At 35.8% G+C, this 21,378-nt stretch overlaps 1 protein-coding gene across 2 annotated transcripts in view; it reads right to left on the bottom strand.

Annotated features, from left to right (window-relative positions):
• Nucleotides 1-5,722: 5,722 nt before the first annotated feature.
• The window catches only part of lrba (LPS-responsive vesicle trafficking, beach and anchor containing), a 262,441-nt gene continuing 246,785 nt past the window's right edge, over nt 5,723-21,378 (bottom strand). For both annotated transcript variants that reach the window (XM_082164352.1, XM_082164351.1), the window contains exons 52-56: nt 18,551-18,718; nt 15,676-15,777; nt 14,697-14,893; nt 9,108-9,259; nt 5,723-7,252 (exon numbers count right to left, since the gene is read on the bottom strand). In XM_082164352.1, coding sequence (XP_082020478.1) covers nt 7,162-7,252; nt 9,108-9,259; nt 14,697-14,893; nt 15,676-15,777; nt 18,551-18,718 — 710 coding nt within the window. In that variant the 3' untranslated portion in view covers nt 5,723-7,161. The remainder of the gene's footprint in view (nt 7,253-9,107; nt 9,260-14,696; nt 14,894-15,675; nt 15,778-18,550; nt 18,719-21,378) is intronic.

The following is a 21,378-nucleotide window of genomic DNA, read 5'->3' on the forward strand; positions in this document are numbered from 1 at the left end:
GTGAATTACAGTAATATTTTATTGTCAATATGTGTGTACTGTAAGTACAGTAAGGGAAGTATGGTCAAAATTTCACCTGTAGTAAGTCAGTCTGGTCCCTAGGGAATTACTACAACATTTGAAACATGAAAAAACACTTTAGGGTGAATTACAGTAATATTATATTGACAATATTTGTGTACTGTACATACAGTAAGGGAGGTATGGTCAAAATTTCACCTGTAGTAAGTCAATCTGGTCACTAGGGAATTACTACAACCTTTGAAACTTAAAAAAAAACACTTTAGGGTGAATTACAGTAATATTTTAATGTCAATCTGTGTGTACTGTACGTACAGTAAGGGAGGTATGGTCAAAATTGCACCTGTAGTAAGTCAGTCTGGTCCCTATGGAATTACTACAACCTTTGAAACTCAAAAAAAACACTTTAGGGTGAATTACAGTAATATTTATTGTCAATATGTGTGTACTGTACATACAGTAAGGGAAGTATGGTCAAAATTTCACCTGTAGTAAGTCAGTCTGGTCCCTAGGGAATTACTACAACCTTTGAAACTTGAAAAAACACTTTAGGGTGAATTACAGTAATATTTTATTGTCAATATGTGTGTACTGTAAGTACAGTAAGGGAAGTATGGTCAAAATTTCACCTGTAGTAAGTCAGTCTGGTCCCTAGGGAATTACTACAACATTTGAAACTTGAAAAAAACCCACTATAGGTGAGTTACAGTAATATTTTCATGTCAATATGTGTACTGTACGTACAGTAAGGGAGGTATGGTCAAAATTTCACCTGTAGTAAGTCAGTCTGGTCACTATGGAATTAGTATAACCTTTGAAACTTGAAAAAAACCCACTATAAGTGAGTTACAGTAATATTTTCATATCAATATGTGTACTGTACGTACAGTAAGGTAGGTATGGTCAAAATGTCACCTGTAGTAAGTCAGTCTGGTCCCTATGGAATTACTACAACCTTTGAAACTTGAAAAAAAAAAATTATAGGTGAATTACAGTAATATTTTCATATCAATATGTATACTGTACATACAGTAAGGGAAGTATGGTCAAACTTTCACCTGTAGTAAGTCAGTCTGGTCCCTATGGAATTACTACAACTTTTGAAACTTGAAAAAACCCACTATAGGTGAATTACAGTAATATTTTCATATCAATATTTGTACTGTACATACAGTAAGGGAGGTATGGTCAAAATTGCACCTGTAGTAAGTCAGTCTGGTCCCTATGGAATTACTACAACCTTTGAAACTCAAAAAAACACTTTAAGGTGAATTACAGTAATATTTTCAGATCAATATGTATACTGTACATACAGTAAGGGAAGTATGGTCAAACTTTCACCTGTAGTAAGTCAGTCTGGTCCCTATGGAATTACTACAACTTTTGAAACTTGAAAAAATCCACTATAGGTGAATTACAGTAATATTTTCATATCAATATGTGTACTGTACGTACAGTAAGGGAGGTATGGTCAAAATTGCACCTGTAGTAAGTCAGTCTGGTCCCTATGGAATTACTACAACTTTTGAAACTTGAAAAAATCCACTATAGGTGAATTACAGTAATATTTTCATATCAATATGTGTACTGTACGTACAGTAAGGGAGGTATGGTCAAAATTGCACCTGTAGTAAGTCAGTCTGGTCCCTATGGAATTACTACAACCTTTGAAACTCAAAAAAACACTTTAGGGTGAATTACAGTCATATTTTATTGTCAATATGTGTGTACTGTACATACAGTAAGGGAAGTATGGTCAAAATGTCACCTGTAGTAAGTCAGTCTGGTCCCTAGGGAATTACTACAACATTTGAAACTTGAAAAAACACTTTAGGGTGAATTACAGTAATATTTTATTGTCAATATGTGTGTACTGTAAGTACAGTAAGGGAAGTATGGTCAAAATTTCACCTGTAGTAAGTCAGTCTGGTCCCTATGGAATTACTACAACCTTTGAAACTTGAAAAAAAAACATTATAGGTGAATTACAGTAATATTTTCATATCAATATGTATACTGTACATACAGTAAGGGAAGTATGGTCAAACTTTCACCTGTAGTAAGTCAGTCTGGTCCCTATGGAATTACTACAACTTTTGAAACTTGAAAAAATCCACTATAGGTGAATTACAGTAATATTTTCATATCAATATGTGTACTGTATGTACAGTAAGGGAGGTATGGTCAAAATTTCACCTGTAGTAAGTCAGTCTGGTCCCTTTGGAATTACTACAACCTTTGAAACATGAAAAAAACACTTTAGGTTGAATTACAGTAATCTTTTATTGTCAATATGTTTGTACTGTATGTACAGTAAGGGAGGTATGGTCAAAATTTCACCTGTAGTAAGTCAGTCTGGTCCTTATGGAATTACTACAACCTTTGAAACTTAAAAAAAAACACTTTAGGTGAATTACAGTAATATTTTATTGTCAATCTGTGTGTACTGTATGTACAGTAAGGGAGGTATGGTCAAAATTTCACCTGTAGTAAGTCAGTCTGGTCACTAGGGAATTACTACAACCTTTGAAACTTAAAAAAACACTTTAGGGTGAATTACAGTAATATTTTATTGTCAATATCTGTGTACTGTATGTACAGTAAGGGAGGTATGGTCAAAATTCCACCTGTAGTAAGTCAGTCTGGTCCCTATGGAATTACTACAACCTTTGAAACTTGAAAAAAAACCACTATAGGTGAGTTACAGTAATATTTTCATATCAATATGTGTACTGTACATACAGTAAGGGAGGTATGGTCAAAATTTCACCTGTAGTAAGTCAGTCTGGTCCCTATGGAATTACTACAGCCTTTGAAACTTAAAAAAAAAAATCCACTATAGGTGAATTACAATAATATTTTCATGTCAATATGTGTACTGTACATACAGTAAGGGAGGTATGGTCAAAATTTCACCTAAAGTAAGTCAGTCTGGTCCCTAGGGAATTACTACAACCTTTGAAACATGAAAAAAAAAAAAAAACACTTTGGTGAATGACAGTAATATTTTATTGTCAATATTTGTGTACTGTTCAATTGTAATGTAGCCTACTAATTGTAATGTACTAATTCCTTAGTGACCAGACTGACTTACTAGAGTAAGAGAGGTATTGGCAAAATGTCACTGGTACATCGGTGTTAATAGTAACCAACTGTAAGCTTTGGAATTTGAACTTGTCTGTTTTTTAAGTGTTAAAAATTATACGTTTTAACGCGGTTGGTGTAATTTGCAGACGTTCCCTCGAGCATTATGAGCCGTGACAGCGCGTTGAAGCACTCTCATGTATAAATATGCAGCTATAATGCACGTAAGATAATTTTTAACGAATATTTCATGCCAACATAAATTGATTGACTACTGTTAAAAGTAATATTGTTCTTGAAATATCTGTAAGACTGCTGACTTTATAGAGCAGTGACATAGAAAAACGAATGTCTGGCGAATATCGAACCTAAAACTAACTTTACCCCGCTGAACGGAGCTAAAAAATAAAAAAGAAAAAAAAATCTAAATAACCAAGCTTCTTTAGCTTCAGTTTTGAAAATGAGCGCTCCGCTGCAGCACAGTAACCTCTCACACACCGTTTTCTTTTATTTTATTTGGCGCAGCGATGCAGCATGACTATTTCATGACATTCTATTTAAATGTGTTTTTAAGGAGGAATCGCATCTAGCCTTACCCTAGAGTTGCTTCACCCTCCGCCTATGCCTGCATGCTCAGATGCTACGCCACTGGTTGAAACACTGATCCCGATTACATGATATAGGTTTACATTTCAGTACGTTTTACTGGTTCTTTCAACATACCCTCTGATGTTCATTCATGATTATTTTTTACTGTAACTAGTAGTAAATAGGAAGAGATGATCTGTTCGCTAGAAATCAGGCTATGCATTATGAGCGCCAAAACGGAATTTCTTGTTTGAATTTCCTAATAAAACTTTTTCGTAATAAACCATTTGAAAGCTGATACTTTGTTTCATCAAAAGTAACTAGATTGTGTCTGTCTATGGCAAGCCGTTTAGCTTAAATCGTACCCAGCGTTACTCGTAGTAATTGCATTTTTACTAGTAAGAATTCAATTAGAGAGCTCTACAATTCAATTACAGAGCTCTGCAATTATACATATCTTTTCGTTTTTTTACTAGTAAGAATTACATTTACAGAGCTCTCTAATTGTAATTGTTACTAGTAATAATTGAATTGTAGAGCTCTCTAATTGGAATTGTTACTAATAATAATTGAATTAGAGAGCTCTCTAATTGTAATTCTTACTAATTCAATTGTAGAGCTCCGTAATTAAAAATGGAAGTCAATGGAGACATATGACCAGTAAAAATTCATTTGGAGAGCTCTCTAATTGTAATTGCTACTAGTAAGAAGTGAATTGTAGAGCTCTCAAATTTAATTCTTACCAGTAAAATGCAATTACGACAAGCAACGCTGGGTACAATTTAAGCTAAAATGGCTTGCCATATCTGTCTGCATGTTGTCCATGTCCTCATTGCTCAGTATGTCTTCACTGTGTGGCGAGAGCACGTGAGTATCACACTGAATCCAAGTGGCAGGGAGTCGAAATTGGGCACAACATTTTCTAAGGAAATTTGTACACAAGATGAACTTACACGTTTTATTTTATTTTTTTTACAAATGTTACCTTGACATCAGCGTCTTGAACTCGCTAATTAGCACAATCAGTAAAGATGAAGATAAACTGCACACAATTTGAATCTGTTAGCGAGTAGTCTACCGCTCTTGCAAACAAACCTATTTATGCTCTGTACAATGTCTTTCTTGACAGAGGTTATTCACTTGTGTAAATTTGTCAATCCCTGAATTTTTCTTTTCTTTTTCCAGTTATCATTGTATGCTTGCTTAAATATTTTAGCATGAAGTACAGAAAGCTACTTTAAGTACAGAAAGCTAAATTGTAATGTTGGTTTGCATACCCCAAATTGTCAATTGTGTCAGGGACACTCTGACATAAAAAATACAAAAACACTCCTTTTATGAATTTTGGCTACCATATCTATAAATAAAGTTTACCATACTTTTTATTTTTATTTTTTTATGTTCCCATCAAAGTCAAAATCAAACCTAGACCCTTGTGATACAGGCATACAATTTGACAATGTTCAGATTTCTTATGATCGCATCTCATTCACGTTTAGTGCATAAAACCGATTGAGCGGTCTCTAATTTAATAATGCGCTGATTCTCCCCAGCACTGCACATTTTGAGTGTCTGCTTTGTCTGAGCGTTGGAGTCTCTACTAAAGAGCTGATAAACTGAATCAGGTGTATTTGATTATTTATCCGAGCTGAGCTATAGTGACCTCTAGCGGACACGCAATATATTGCATGTGATTTGTTCATGCCAAATACATTTGCACCTAATTTTGAGTATTTTCAAGCTTGGTTCTCAACTAAAACAATTTAATAAATAATTAAAAATAAAATGAACTTTAACTGAAATACAGTTAATGTTTAATACATTGTTTCAATTGAGACTAGCCTACTTTAACCAAACTAAAACTAACTAAAATGAAAATGAAAACAAAAAATTAAAATTAAATCTAATTTAAAATATACACAAAAAGTATAATAGTATATAAATGACACAAAAATAACAGTTTTCAAGTTTCTTATATATTAATTCTTATATCTTAGCTTCCCTGGATTTGCACGCCTTTACAAAAAACAATTTTTTGAAACCTTTCTTTATTGGTACAAAATGCCATTTTATTGTTTGAGTTCATCACACACGTCATACGACACTCATTCCATTTTAGCTGAGATATAACATGATATTACAGAAATGATAGCATCAACTACTAAAACAAAACAAAACAAAACAACTGAATCAAACAGAATTTGTCTGTTTTTGAGTCTGTCTGTCTGTCACACTGTAGTTGACTCGAACCAAGAAATCAACTTTTCTTTGTATTTTCACTGCTTGCCCTGAGTGTAATCTATGGGGTAATGCTTTGAGCCGGCTTTTATGAATCATATATAGTGAATTCCCCCCAATTTCAGTTTTGAGCTCAGCTTAACACATCCTAGTAATTATCCATAATATTATTATAATATCCATATAAGTATTAAGTATTATATAAATATTATCCATAATAATATTACGCTCCGCCCACATTCAGATCTACATACACTAAGGTAAAGGGTAAAAGCACAATGGTGAAATCTCAACAACGCTTTTGATGACACTTTAAATGGAAATGAATATTTTTCCCTCCTCTATCTACTGTTATCTCTTGCATCTCCTAAAAGAAAAGAAAAATGTATTTAGTTCTGGAACACTTGATAGATATGGAGCTCACAATAAACAAACAAAAAGATAAAAAGATAGATACAAACACCCCAAAACACTTCTTTCCAACCAAAAGGATAATATAATTTCTAAATTACTCTCCCTTCATATGCAGATTCCGCCCCTTCAGTTTATAAAGTGACATCATTACATGATCACATAAGAGGTCCATTCATGTTTAACAATCACCGACAAAAAAGCTCTCATTAGAAAAGAAGCCACTTTTCCATTCATAAAGTGAACATTTAAAGTGGATGCCTTGATATGTCTGCAGGCAGCAATCTAATTTTATTTTGGAATATCATCGAATAGTTCCACTTGGAAGAGTAATTTATTTCTCCCATAGATGAGGCAGCTTCCTTTTAGCTTCAGGAACTGTGCTATTAAACTACAAAACATGAAGTTTAGAGACATCCTGTCAAAATAATCACTGCAACTGACAAAAACAAACAAACTCACCTGCCCAAAGTTACACACACACACAAAAAAATCATCTATCATAGACACTAGAAGTAAATATAGTCACTTAGCTATTGACCACTCAGACCAGTCTTTTTCACTAGAGCAAAGGTGAAAATTGACTATGACAGCTAAAAATAGATATTTCCCCCTCCAAATATTAGGTAAATAACCCCTCCCCTAGGATTTATATAGTAAGAAATTCCATAAGATCTACAAAATATAGCAATGCCATCTTTAAAAAATAGTTTTGCTTCTTTAAATATTTTGAATACATTCATGACTATTGGTAGTGCCTTTATGAACGGTGGCTTCGCTTGTTCCATTGTCATGGTTGCTGTCCTCTGTCGTCACTGGTCAGTATCTAGTTTGGTATTCGTGGTGCCATCTGTTGAAATCATTGTAGAACAGAACAATGCTACCAGACGCCATTCCAGTGATGATGCATCTGCAAAGGGTGATGAAGTCAAAGAGATTCAGGAAGAAAGAGACGTGTCAGTAAGAAACAGATAAATATTACTTAAATATATTGATTGCAGAGTTCATTTAGAGAAGAGCAAAGATAATTGTAACACATTTTGCTATTTTTTCCCCCCCCCATTTAGAATAGATCTTTGGCATTTTGTCTCAAACATCTTTGATATGTCAGCGATCATTACCCAATTATACAACATAATCAAGTCTGGTACAAAAAGCTGAAACTAAAAGTTCACAAAGGCAGACGAAACAGTAAATGAAAAGGCTTTCAAATGTCAGTGTATGTATTTTAATGTGTCATTCTATTCTCAATCAGTAGACACATCCAAGCTAGACTACATTCCAGACAGATGTTATTATTATAAGTATAATTTTTTTAAACTTTACTCAAGTTCCATTTTCTTTTTTACTGGAGCCTTTTTCTGGAGGAAGCTGTTACATTTATAAAAATGGGAACATTGTTGATTCTTTGAAATGTATCTACTGTACCAAATGAGACCAGAAAAAAAAAACATACACTAATATTCAAAAGTTTGGGGCCAGTAAGAAGGAGGATATATTATTCAGCAATAATGCATTAAATTGGTCACAAGTGACAGTAAAGACATTTAAATTCATTTTAAATAAAGTCTCATATATACATATATATACACATTTACATACATACACATATAAACACACACACACACACACACACACACACACACCTATACATCTATATCTATATATCTCTCTCTATATATATATATACACACACACACACACATATATATGTGTGTATGTGTATGTGTATATATATATATATATATACATATATATATATATATATATATATATATATATATATCTATATCTATCAAATTCAAAATAAACCGTGACATACTATACCCAAAAATTCTTCATAAAGTGGACTACCAGTAACATTTATAAAAGATTAGGACTATAATTTATTCAAACACTTTGACCTGACCATGTTTTGCTTAAAGGACAAGTTCGGTATTTTACACTTAAAGCCCTGTTTTCAGATTGTTTCTGATGAAATACAATGGTTAAGATTGAAATTTGGACAAGTGCTGCTGGCCCGAGAATTTTCGGTTTCTGTGGTAGCACCCCCCCACCTCCACAATGGTTGCATAGGTGCACTGGAAAAATCCTTCCTAAAACGCATTAAACTTTCGTTTACAAAGACGTGAAACTCACCGAGTGGTCAGGGGTGTTCACTGATATGCTCACACAAAGATCGCCGCAAAAGATGCTTTCCAACAGGTTTTATCGTAGTTTTTGTCCAACTCCATTGACTTGGAGTAGGACCAAAACTACGATAAAACCTGTTTTACAGATGTTCACCTGTTTTTTTTAAATACCAAACTTGTCCTTTAAGTGTTGTTTTTTTCTTTAATTGCTAATGCGACCTTTTTATGCCACAGACTGAACAAAATTAAGCATTGTTTGGTAATTGGTTGACCTAAATTGGTATAATCAAATTGTGTACTTAAATTTAACAGCTGACAGCTTCAACCTAATTCATTTGTGAGACAGTCTAACAGAAGGATGGCCAAAACCAGTGAAATATCAACTGATCTGATAACTGAGTTAGTCATATTTTATTACCATTTTCTAAACTATAGCGAAAAAAACTGTGATAATGTGAGAAATGTTGAAGGTGTCTGAATAAATTTTGGTTTGACTTTGACTAAGATTGAATTGTACATTTATAGACATAACACAGTATATTGAGTGTTACGATTATGCTTGCTCTCCCCAATGTCATGTATAGTCTAGTAAAGGAACAGGAACCAAGTTGGTGTCTATGTACAGTATGCTACCTTTGGTCATGTGACATAGCCATAGAGCGTATTCCAGCATCACATCCTGGGTAAGTGAAGAGTTGTTTGAGATCATGAATCTGCCACAAGCTGAGAACTCCTGAATCTCCTCCAGACAGCAGATACTGTCCGTCTTTACTTAGCAGCATCGCCTGGAGCACAAAACATAGAGGACACTCAGTGTGTTATATAAAAACAGTCTGTTTGTCACAGTCACTCACACACACACACACACACACACACACACACACACACACACACACACACACACACACACACACACACACACAGTCAGTATTACTATTTTCTGCTTTTCATTTTCCAAGTCAAAGTGGATGGTTCATGTATCCGAGTACGTTTTGCTTTGTTAAATTCCAGATGAAACAGAAGTCACGCAAAATGTTTTTTTCACAGATGATAGCTTCACAGTAAATATATTAAAAAAAATCTATCAGTCACAACAGCCTCACTTTAAAATGTATTAAAGGCAATTAAGCACTCAAAAGGACCCCTGACCTTTTAGCGGTCTTTCAAATTTCACGATGATAAATAACACTGATAAGCATTTGATGGGTGGTTTAAATATGCTTTTTTTTGTTTGTTCTCGGCTCAGTGAATAAGCTCTTTGTAGCCGATGATGAACGTCTGGAGCATCCGGCTGGCCGGTGATTACAGGGGTTTACTGACACCCCTGTGGACCTTAGAGTGAGTGTGCCCTGCCTCATCCAATCAAAAGCCACACAACCCCCGATCTTTCCCAGCATGCACGGGGCCAACCTGGCGAACAGTTTGTTTCTTAAACCGCTGTAGCGGTGGTATCCTGCGGCGAAGGGCAGACAGAGTATGAGATTTATTCTGTTCATCTGGTTTTCCTGTGTGCACATGGGCTATGTAACACTTTAGAGGTCCCACGAGAAACACAGATAATACAGAACAGCAAACACACTGGGCTCTTTCATTCCCCACACGTGCACGCACACGTCACACTCCTTAAGAGCAGTCTTAAATGAGTTCAATAAAATGGTGAGAAAATGGGAAGCGTGAGACGAGCAGCAGCGGCAGATCTTAAAGTGACAGCAGCCAATAATGCTGTCTGTCATTAATGTTGATCAAAGAACAAAGGTAACAGAAAACTACTCACTGCTCTTGACTAAAGAACTTTTGTAGCTTTAATAAGGATTCATCTACATTTAATTTAATTTATGCAGTGAAAACTGTTTAATAACTTTATTCAATTTCTGTATATTTCCTACCTGTTAGACAGGTAGGAAGGGCACAGGTAAATATGACATTTATTATGGGTTTATGTGAGGATTGTTTTGAGTCTACTTAAATTAAAAGTTGTTAATACATTTTTATTTTTTATTTTATTGGTAACTTTCAATTACACTGTAATGTTGAATGGCTATAATTAATGATAAAAAATAAAATAAAATAAAAATCAGTTTCATTGAGGCATCAGTAGCTGTATTTGTATCAGTGATACTGGCCTTCATTCATAAAAAAAGATGCCATTAAATGTTTGTACATTAATGTTTCTAAATTAATTAGGAGATTAACTGTACAATTATTTTGTTTTATTACATTATAAAATCTATTAAAAATGTATAAAAACTTAAGTGTGCGATTTGTGATTAATCTAGTTATTGACAGCATTAATATACACATATATATATATATATATATATATATATATATATATATATACATATATACACACACACATTATATAAACACAAACTTTTATGTTAGATGCGATAAATCGCAATTAATTGATTTGACAGCACTACTAAATATATAAGCTTGAATATTTACATTAACCAGTTATTTTCTTTTATGGGGTTTATGTACAGATCCAGATTTAATCGACCGGAGAACTTTGGCTTCCTGTAGTGCAGACCTAGTTGTCATAAGAGCTGTATTTCAGTAACTTTTCACTTAAAACTCAATTTACTCAAATGCTTGTTTTCTTCAGGAACAATTTTGTATATTGATTTCCACGGCCTAAGTTGAAACCATTTTTAAATTAGTTTTTTTGGTCAATTCAGTTATCCGAAGAAAAAAATTATCAATATCATCATCATTCGTAATGGCTGATGGTTAAATTATTATTATACAGTTACATAAATTATAATATAGCTAAAGTAAATTATAACTGAAAGGTTGAACTGTTCTTTGTTATTTTTCATAAAACTGAGGTTGGAGTTTCACGTTCAAAAATCTTTGACAAATCAACTCTGCTACTCCAAAAATTAAAGAGCCCTCTGCTGCACTTACTGGGGAATTTTTTTTAATTTTTTTTGGAATAATAATGTCAATGTACTAATGCTTTTTGTGCAGCAGTGGACATTTACTCCAAGTCTCATCAGACTTTTCTAGACCATGTTACAGTATACCCAGAGTTATATTAGTATGGGTTATATATACCCAATTATTATGATTTACAAGTTGTTTTCCTCATGGGGACAAAAACATGTCCCCATAAGGTCAAAATTGACTGGTATTACTATTGTTTTGGGACATTTGGTCCAAAAAAAAAAAAAAAAAACCCCACACACACAGACACAGAGACAGAGACAGAGACAGACACAGACACAGACACAGACACACACACACACACACACACACACACACACACACACACACACACACACACACACACACACACACACACACACACACACACACACACACACACACACACACACACACACACACACACACACACACACACACACACACACACACACACACACACACACACACACACAGTCCTGGGTGAAATACCCAGAATCAATCACAGAGACTGTTCTGCTAGATCGCTGTCCAGCAGACTTCAGACGTTACAGCAGCTGGGATCTGAGTGCATTTGCGTGCATGTGACCTCTTTTGATTTGTTTTGGATGTATCTGAGATGTGTGTAATTAGGTTTCAGGTTACACTGTGGCAAAACTTAAGCATTTTATTTCAGTCGTGGTATGAAGCAGAGGCTCAGGACAGACATATGGGATCGGAATTTTACATAAGGGAAGAATCACCAGAGACTGTCTCAACTATGTCTCAATTAATGACAGCCAGAGAATAAAGCGATTCTTCAAAGTTATGCACGCGTTTCGTTTTTCCTTTATTGTCCAAAAGTCCTTAATATGAATCATCCCAAAATCCTGCGATTTGAACAGATTCAAACTCCACCCTGTGACTCACTCTGAGATTGGATAATAATGTTGTCTGGTCACTGCTGCAACAGGAATTAAGTCTTCTGTTCTAATGTGCCTTATTACTTCAAAGATGTCTGAGAAAATATATAAGTACATAATCCAGCATCCACGGTGGTCCCTCTGGACCATGTCTGGAAAAGGATCTGTGAGAAGCAGAGATGTCCAGGTTGCAGAGCGGGCTGGGTCAGAATCATAAATCAGTGCTCTCCTCCAGGGCCGCCATTCCAGAATCCAAGATGGCTGCCGTGACTCAGATATCTGACTTAAAGTCAAGCTGTGATTTTAAACAACAGGGTTGTGTTGGATGATGCCCCACTGTTTTTTCTCTCTCTCCTGATCTGCTGATCTGTCTGTGTTAGGTCAGGATATGTCTGGCACAAGTAAAGACTGGATTTATGAAGACTTTAATGCAGCCTATTGCGTATGTGCAGACGGCTCGGGAAATGTCTGTTAAAATGGTTACTAACAGACATACGCTCAGTTGTGGGCTCCAGAGAGCCATTCATGTATTATTTCTACTTGTCCAAATTAATGTTCTGTCAGACCATCAGCATGAAGACTCACTTTAACCACAGCAACAAACTGTCCCAGCAACCCACTTACTCAAACACAAAACCACATACACCCTCTTCTCCACAAACACACACTGTCACAAAGATGACACTCCATCTGGCATGAGAGGAGCTTACTGTGTCACAGTGTGTGTGTTGAGGTCAGAGATGGGCAAGAGAAGTTGAGTACTTGAAAATGATGGTAATAATTGATCAGGGATAATATTTCTGTGACTTCATGTTTATTTTTTGATTCACTAAAACTAAAACTTGCCAAACTTTTTGACTGGTGACATTTAATACGATTTGTTAGAAGGGGACAGTGTTTGAATTGATTATCATTCTGTTTCAGTGAATGACAGAAATGGCAATTATTCCTGTGATGGCAAAGCCAATTTTTCAGTCTTCAGTGTCGCACGATCCTTCAGATTTGGTGCTCAAGAAACATTTCTTATATCATATCTTAACATTATTAATGTTGAAAACCGCGTCTTAATATTGTGGAAACAATGATAGCTTTTTTCAGGGTTCTTTGACGAACAGAAAGTTCAAAAGAACAGCATTTATTTGAAATAGAAATTTGAAACATTACAAATGTATTAACTGTCACTTCTGATAAACTGAATGTGTCCTTGCTGAATAAAAGCAGTCATTTCTTTAAAAAGCCCAAACCTTTGAACAGTAGTGTACAATGATCACTGCAAACCTTTGAACAGTAGTGTACAATGATCACTGCAAACCTTTGAACAGTAGTGTACAATGATCACTGCAAACCTTTGAACAGTAGTGTACAATGATCAATGCAAACCTTTGAACAGTAGTGTACAATGATCACTGCAAACCTTTGAACAGTAGTGTACAATGATCACTGCAAACCTTTGAACAGTAGTGTACAATGATCACTGCAAATTTATCTTTAAAATATTAGTACACACATGTACAAAATAAATCCAGGATCATGATTCTATAATATGACAGACTAATCCTCCATTATGTCATATTGGTTGAATAATAAAGAAGTGTGTTAAAGAGCAGAGCCACCCTTCTTCTCCGTCACTGCAGACTCTGTTTATTGAAAACAAATGGAACCTGGACACAATGAGGAAACTAATCAAGCTCGGAGCAGCAGAGAGCAGAGGAGCACGTAACAGAGCCGGCCTGTTAAATGGGATGCAGGTGTGGGTATGTGTGTGCAGGACAGAGAGAGAGAGAGAGAGAGAGAGAGAGAGAGAGAGAGAGAGAGAGAGAGAGAGAGAGAGAGAGAGAGAGAGAGAGAGAGAGAGAGAGAGAGAGAGAGGGAGGGAGAGGGAGGGGGAGGGGGGAGGGGGAGAGGGAGGGGGGGGGGGGGGGGAACGACGCAGAGCTCTGTGAATTTTCCCAGGCCCCGAGGAAAGAGAAAGTGATGGAGCGGGAATGAGAGCTGGCCGATTTTAGAAGCTCTGCCTGCCAATGACAAATGTGTCCTTTAATGTAGGAGGCCTTGCCATTGGCCCTTCCTCTCTCTTGCTCACTCTCATACACACATGCAAGTTGAGTGGCATTTCGTAGCCCTGCAGATCAAAGGGCAGATTCGGACCCTTAGGGTTCAGAAACCAAGAGAAAGAGAGATGGAGAGAGGAAAGAGCGAGGCCTATAGGCAGATCATGCCAGCGTTTAATCACATCCCCAGACAGCTGACATGATAAAACACAGAGGCTGAGAACAGAAATGGAAAGAGAGAAAGAAAGAGGGACAAATGGACATGCGAGAGCTGCCCAACTTGTTGGCCTTGCTTCCTATTACGCATAATTGTACAGAGTGGAGTTTATGCTCATGTTTACCTTGATGTTGTCTTCCACCTCCATATGTCCCAGTAGTTTCCCGTTGATGCTGAACACACAGAAGTGGCCCTTGTCATAATAAATGACACAGTGACCCTCAGTGGAGGACATAACCAAACGTGGCCGCACACAGCCGTCTGGACCCTCCAGAGTTCTCAACAGGTCACCGTTCATAGAGTGGACAAGACATGGACCCTCTGTTGTCACACACATACAGAAACATGAGGGTCAAATTAGACACAATTACAGTGTGTTGCTGCACCAAATTGTATATGTTATTTGGGACCTAAAAAGGTCTGTCGATTTTAACATTTTTAATATTTCTTCATCCCCTGACACATTTGTTATTTCTATCTGGGAAGCCATGTTTAGGATAGATATCTCAAGAATTATGATTGATAGCCTCATAGGAATGATACATATAGACAGTCATGTTCCTGTCAAGTACAAATGGTTAAGTGCCTACTCAAGGCACAAATATTTTCATAATTGGCCCCAAAAGTTGGAAGGAAGAAAACAATCTAGAGATTGTGGTACAGGGGCCTTAATTACACTCATAAAAACACTAAAGATAAATACTTATAAATGCGTTTTGAATTAACATCTTTAAGCGTCTTTAAATAACATTGTCAATTTTGTAATGCTCTGTCATGATCAAAATGTGAGACATTAACATTTTATTCAAGTATGGTATTATATTAAGCTAATTTTGAGGAACTCGTTTGAAAATGATGAATATGTAGGACAATTTTGTAAAGTGGCACTGAAGTAGATTTAAATGTGCACTGCTCCCATGCAAAAGACAACTTTCGTAGTAAAATAACTAAAAGCAAAATTAACTAATACATACATAAGATGAATTAACTATTTAAAATCAATACAATTTAAAATTGTATCGCAATAATTTTTTTTTAAAATTAATTACCAAATTAATTCTATAAGCAGCACTGTATCTGCTCAGTGTTTGCGTTTGCTTTACCTCTGCAGCCACTGATGACCAGTCCCAGCTCTGCACACACACTCGCACACGTCACCTCACAATCATGACCGGTCAGGATCGCCCGAGGAGTCACAAACTCTGCTGGAGAGACATACACAGAGTTAATCAAAAATAGTTCATAAAATCGCAAAAAGGAGCACAAATAATAATTACAATCAGAAAACTGTACTCTATATTAAAGAACATACAGTAATAACTTCACTTAGTAACACGACCGTCAATTTCAAAGTTTAAATTAGGTTTTTATTTGTTGTCTACCCTGTGATAATGTAATAAGAGTGTGTAATTACTGCAGTCAGACACTTATACTGTACCTGTGTTACAGTGTGTGCACACTCTTGCTCTCTTCTGCCATCTACGTGTCCTATTTCAATCAGTCTAATGAGCTCTGCTGGATTTAATTGTGCACTTTCTGTCTCTATCACTCACACAAACACCTGCCTTTCAGTGTGGTTCATGGTAATGTCAAAAATAAAAGTTAATGAACTAATGAATTGTCACTTTTTACCTGGACACAAAGAAGTTGTACATTTAATTTATTTAACTCAGTCTCTCTCTCTCTCTCACACACACACACACACACACACACACACACACACACACACACACACACACACACACACACACACACACACACACACACACACACACACACACAGAGTGTAGATGTATAGGTTTCATTAGGTGGCAAACTTCCTAAATGTCTCAGCTTTGAGTTATACCCTACAACTCTGGGGATTAAAGCCTGATGTCGGATTGTGCCCTGAAAAGATCAATAAAACTGATATATTGGTGTATCGTTTAACCTCCCCGTCATCGGCCACCATTTGGTTCGTATTAGGACAACATCTGATTACAATCTAATACCTATATACTGTATACTATTTATCTGTACTGCAAATATGCACTAGAGAGTATCATTTACTCATAGAAAGAAAGAGAGAAAATGAATACATAAACAGGAGACAATTCTAGAATTGCCTTTTTTTTGGGGGGGGATTTGCAAATGAAACAGCATCAGATTGGATTAGTTATAAAAAGCAGGCTTCATGACAGTGCTATGCATGATTTGGTCATTAGATGGCAGTGTGGTCAACAGAATCAATTCAACAATTCTTCACAGTACACTGCTTGGGAAAGCCTGGGTATGGATATAAACAACTCTGTGTTTGAAATCATACTGTAACTTCATTCCTGTCTGAAACGAAGAACTGTGTCAGAATGAAAGAAATGAACAAATAGCAAAAATAAAATGTCATTATTGCTGACCAGCAATTGCTATTTAGCTCTAAAAATCCACTGCAGAATCTACAGCACCACTGCAAAAGAAAATATATTTTACAGGAGTTGTGGGATTGCAGCATTGTCTTTGCTGGCTGCACACAAAAGCAGACATACAGACTTGTGAACAAATTACTCTTATGAGCGGATTCTTTTAATTAATTGCTCACAAACATTCACTTATGGTGGCTGATTGTTTTGAATCATTCTATCAAATCACTGACTGAATTAACATGACTCACTTACAGAACCACAAATCATGTTTGACTCAAAAAGTAACAAGAACTTGTGAAACTTGAATCCATATTATTACTGATGGGTTGATTAAAATGTAATATTTAAATTTTAAAAAATAAGTCATTAAACAAAATAATTAGTAAAAAAATTAAATATGTTACCAAAATCATAATAATAAATAGTAGTTTGGACCAATTATGGAAGTTTGAACAAATTCCTGCAAAGTTTATTGATCGTGACGTGACTGAATTTTTTTTATTTTATTTTTAGCTTTTGAACTTTCATTCCTTCACCCACATAATAACATTACTGGAAAATATGTCCTGCACCATTCTACATGTGATATCCAGAGATTCAGTTTGATTTCACTTTAGATGAAAGTCTGACTCGTAGGCTCTTTAATGTCACTGATGGCAACCATCTACTACAGTCATACTTATCTTTAGATGCTCATTACCTAAATCAAAATTAGTCATAAATCCTGCCCCATTTGTAAGAGAGCACTTAACAGCATGTAGAGCATCCAAAAACTCCAAATTAGCAAAGGGGAAGTGTGTGTTTTTGCGAGAGTGTGCGCGTAGAGGGCTTTGATCAGCACCGCAGCCATATGGCTAGTGTGCGCAGGGGAAGCCCATGGCATTTTTCACTTTTATTGAGTGTTCTCTTGCTCTCTCAGATAGATGGGACTGAACTCTCCTGAGCCGGAGACCTCCGAGTCACATTTACTGTCTCCCTCTGTGGCCCTCTGGCCTCCACTTTCACTCACTCACACACACACACACACACACACACACACAGTCAGGCCGATTCCATTTATGGTGTGATACTAGCCTGAAACTCAATCTTCTGAGCAGAGACCTGCTGTGGTCAGATGAAACTAGTTGTAGCTTCTGAGAGTGAGCCGTAAATCATTACACTGGCCTTGACAGAGACACACTGGAATGTGTGTGTATGAACAATGAGCTTTTAACACTGTTGCGTTGCATTGATATCATCACCTGCATGAAAGCTTTTCCTATGAGTGTTTTCTAAGCTCTGGTTGGGGATTTGGGTTCTGAACGTTACCCTGATCTTGACCTCTCTATGTGAGGAACATGAGGAACTCTAGAGACTCTTTTGAAATTATTTGCTCAGACATATTATGGAGCCTTCATTAAAAGAACCGTTCATCCAAAAATGAAAATGACATGTGGAACGCAAAAGGAGTTATCTAGCAGGATTGTCCAATTTGCTTGTTTCTAGACAATAAAACTGACACGAATGGTCAGTAAATTATGACATCATTTTCATTTTTGAATCACACACATCTGTACGTGACTAAACATTTAAAACTTACTCCCAGGGTTCTCTCCAATGCTGCTGTGCTTGCCGTTCCAGTACCAGAGCAGTAGTGTGGCGTCTCTGGAGCCGGAGAGAACGTAACAGTCTCCACCAATGTAGGACTCTGAGCGAGCCAGACAGGTCACCACATCAAGATGCCCAAACACAATCTGTGTCAGTTTACCTGTAAACACACAACACAGCAAGGTAAACCACTTATTGCATGTGTGTGGTGTTGGCTATGTACAAAGCACTATATAATAAAAAAATATATATATACACACAGATACAGTGGTGGCCAAAATGATTAGAACGGTAAGATTTTTTAATGTTTTAAAATAAGTCTCTTCTGCTCACCAAGGCTTCATTTATTTGATCCAAAATACAGCAAAAACAGTAATATTGTGATAAATGTTTAATATTTTTACAATTTAAAATAACTGTTTTTCTATTTGAATATATTTTAAAATGCAAATTATTTCTGTGTTGGTAAAGCTGAATTTTCAGCATAGTGTCGCATGTGTCGTATGTTTTTCCTTCAGAAATCATCCTAATATTATGATTTGATGCTCAAGAAACATTTATTATTATTATCATCAATGTTGAAAACAGAATGTTCAAAAGAACAGCATTTATCTGAAATAGAAAATGAAATTAATAATTTAATTCATTCATTAAAATGCATTAAATTGATCAAAAGTGACAGTATAGACATTTATTATGTTGCAAAAGCCTTCTATTTCAGATAAATGCTGTTTTTGTTTTGTTTTTTACATAATGATCCCAAAAATCATTTAAAACCACCATCTGAAGAGATCAAATTTAAATTAGAGAACCACCCTTAATATGGTGAAAGACTCTCAGCATTTCTTTCGGCTAGATTGATCTTTAATAAATAAAAAAAAACAAGAAGAGGCTGATAAATGGAGGTGGACAGGAAGCTGAATGCAAGGCAGAGGAAGTGTCACATTTGATCCAATTCAGTCTGAGATATCAATGTCTAAGGAGCTGATGATTATATACAACCAGAGTTTTCTTTTAAAACAATTTATATTATGACTTTGATCCTGGAGAATTTGTGTTCGTTTAGTTTGATCTTCATGAGGCCAGCAGTTTCCAGTGCAGTACTCCCTGCAGGGTGCGAGTGAATGACTCTACTGAGATGTTGCTGTCTGCTGAGCCGTTTACATACGCCAGATGAGCTCACACACTCCCCAGTTCTTACTGCACTTTAAATATTTGCTTTTGGAAAGCTGCATGTGCATGCTAACATCTGTGTGAATGCATAAGACAAACAAACATCAAGCATTTGAGGGACAAGGTGTGCAATTTCTGTCTGCTTGTCTGTCTGTCTGTCTATCTATCTATCTATCTATCTATCTATCTATCTATTAGGGCTGGGTATCGATTCAGATGTTACAATTCGATTCGATTTCGATTCGCAAGCTCTAATTCGATTCGATTTCGATTCTCGATTCGATTTTCGATTTCGATTCTCGATTCGATTTTTCCCATTTCGATTCTAAATTAATTTCGATTCGACTCACTCAATGAATATTAAATACAAATCCTATATTTATTAAAAAAAGAAAAAGAAAAGAAAAAAAAGTGAACAAGTTTTCAACTGTTTAATTAATAAAAAGAAATTAAGAGCTACAAACCTGTATATTAAACTCTTTTTATTTTAGGTACATTTGGGTACATTAAAACAGAACCCAACTCTATATTTCAAATGCATACAATGAATAGACAGGATTTTGATGCAAGATGAAAAATTGATGCTGAAAATTGGACAAGTCAGAACAGTCGCATGTCTTGATCAAACAGGTTAACAATCCTCACATAAACCCACATATAAAAACGTTGCATATAATATAATATGTGCCCTTCCTGTCTAACAGCTAGGCCATACAGAAATTGAATAAAATTATCAAACAGTCTGTGTTGCATTAATTATAAATTATATATTGACTAATCAAAGTTACAAAAGTTCTTTATTCAAGAGCAGTGAGTGTTTTTCTCTGTTCTCTTTGTTCTTTGATTAACTTAAATGACAGAGATAATTAGTGGCTACAGTGTACTGTCCCTTTAAGACCAGCCGCTGTTGACAGAGACGCGGAACTCACACGCGGACTCATTCTCTCACGAGGCACAACTCTTCACGTTCGTCATAAGACTGCTCTTATGTTATAAAGATACTCGACAAAAATACGTTTTGGCATAATTGTGTGTGTTCTTCGTTCAAGCGCAAAAGATAATTCTATTCTGTGCTGTCTTGTGCGCACGCACGATATCATCGCAAGTTTTTCTGTCACAGTCACGACAGCATTTTGGCAGCATTTTGGTCATATAGCCTAATTGCGTATAGGCTTGTCATAGCGATTGCGATATGATTAAACGTGCAGCACTAATTGAGGTTATTTTATGATTTAGATAAAACTACCATAAAATCTCACAGCATTAGCTATAAAATTGAGTTTGCAAGCCTATGAACAGTGGAGGAAAACTAATACATAAAGATGGAAAAAAATCGATTCTTGGCGTTTGAGAATCGATTTTGAATCGACCACATTTTAAAAAACGATTAATCGAAAAATCGATTTTTTTGCCCAGCCCTACTATCTATCTATCTATCTATCTATCTATCTATCTATCTATCTATCTATCTATCTATCTATCTATCTATCTATCTATCTATCTATCTATCTATCTATCTATCTATCTATCTATCTATCTATCTATCCATCTATCTATCCATCTATCTATCTATAAACCCATTTACTGTATGTGTTTGTGTGTGTAGAGCGTGTGAGTGTGGTGCGATTCTATTGAAATTCAAGTTCC

This window comes from Leuciscus leuciscus, assembly GCF_965113295.1.
Source record: "Leuciscus leuciscus genome assembly, chromosome: 3".
Taxonomy (NCBI): domain Eukaryota; kingdom Metazoa; phylum Chordata; class Actinopteri; order Cypriniformes; family Leuciscidae; genus Leuciscus; species Leuciscus leuciscus.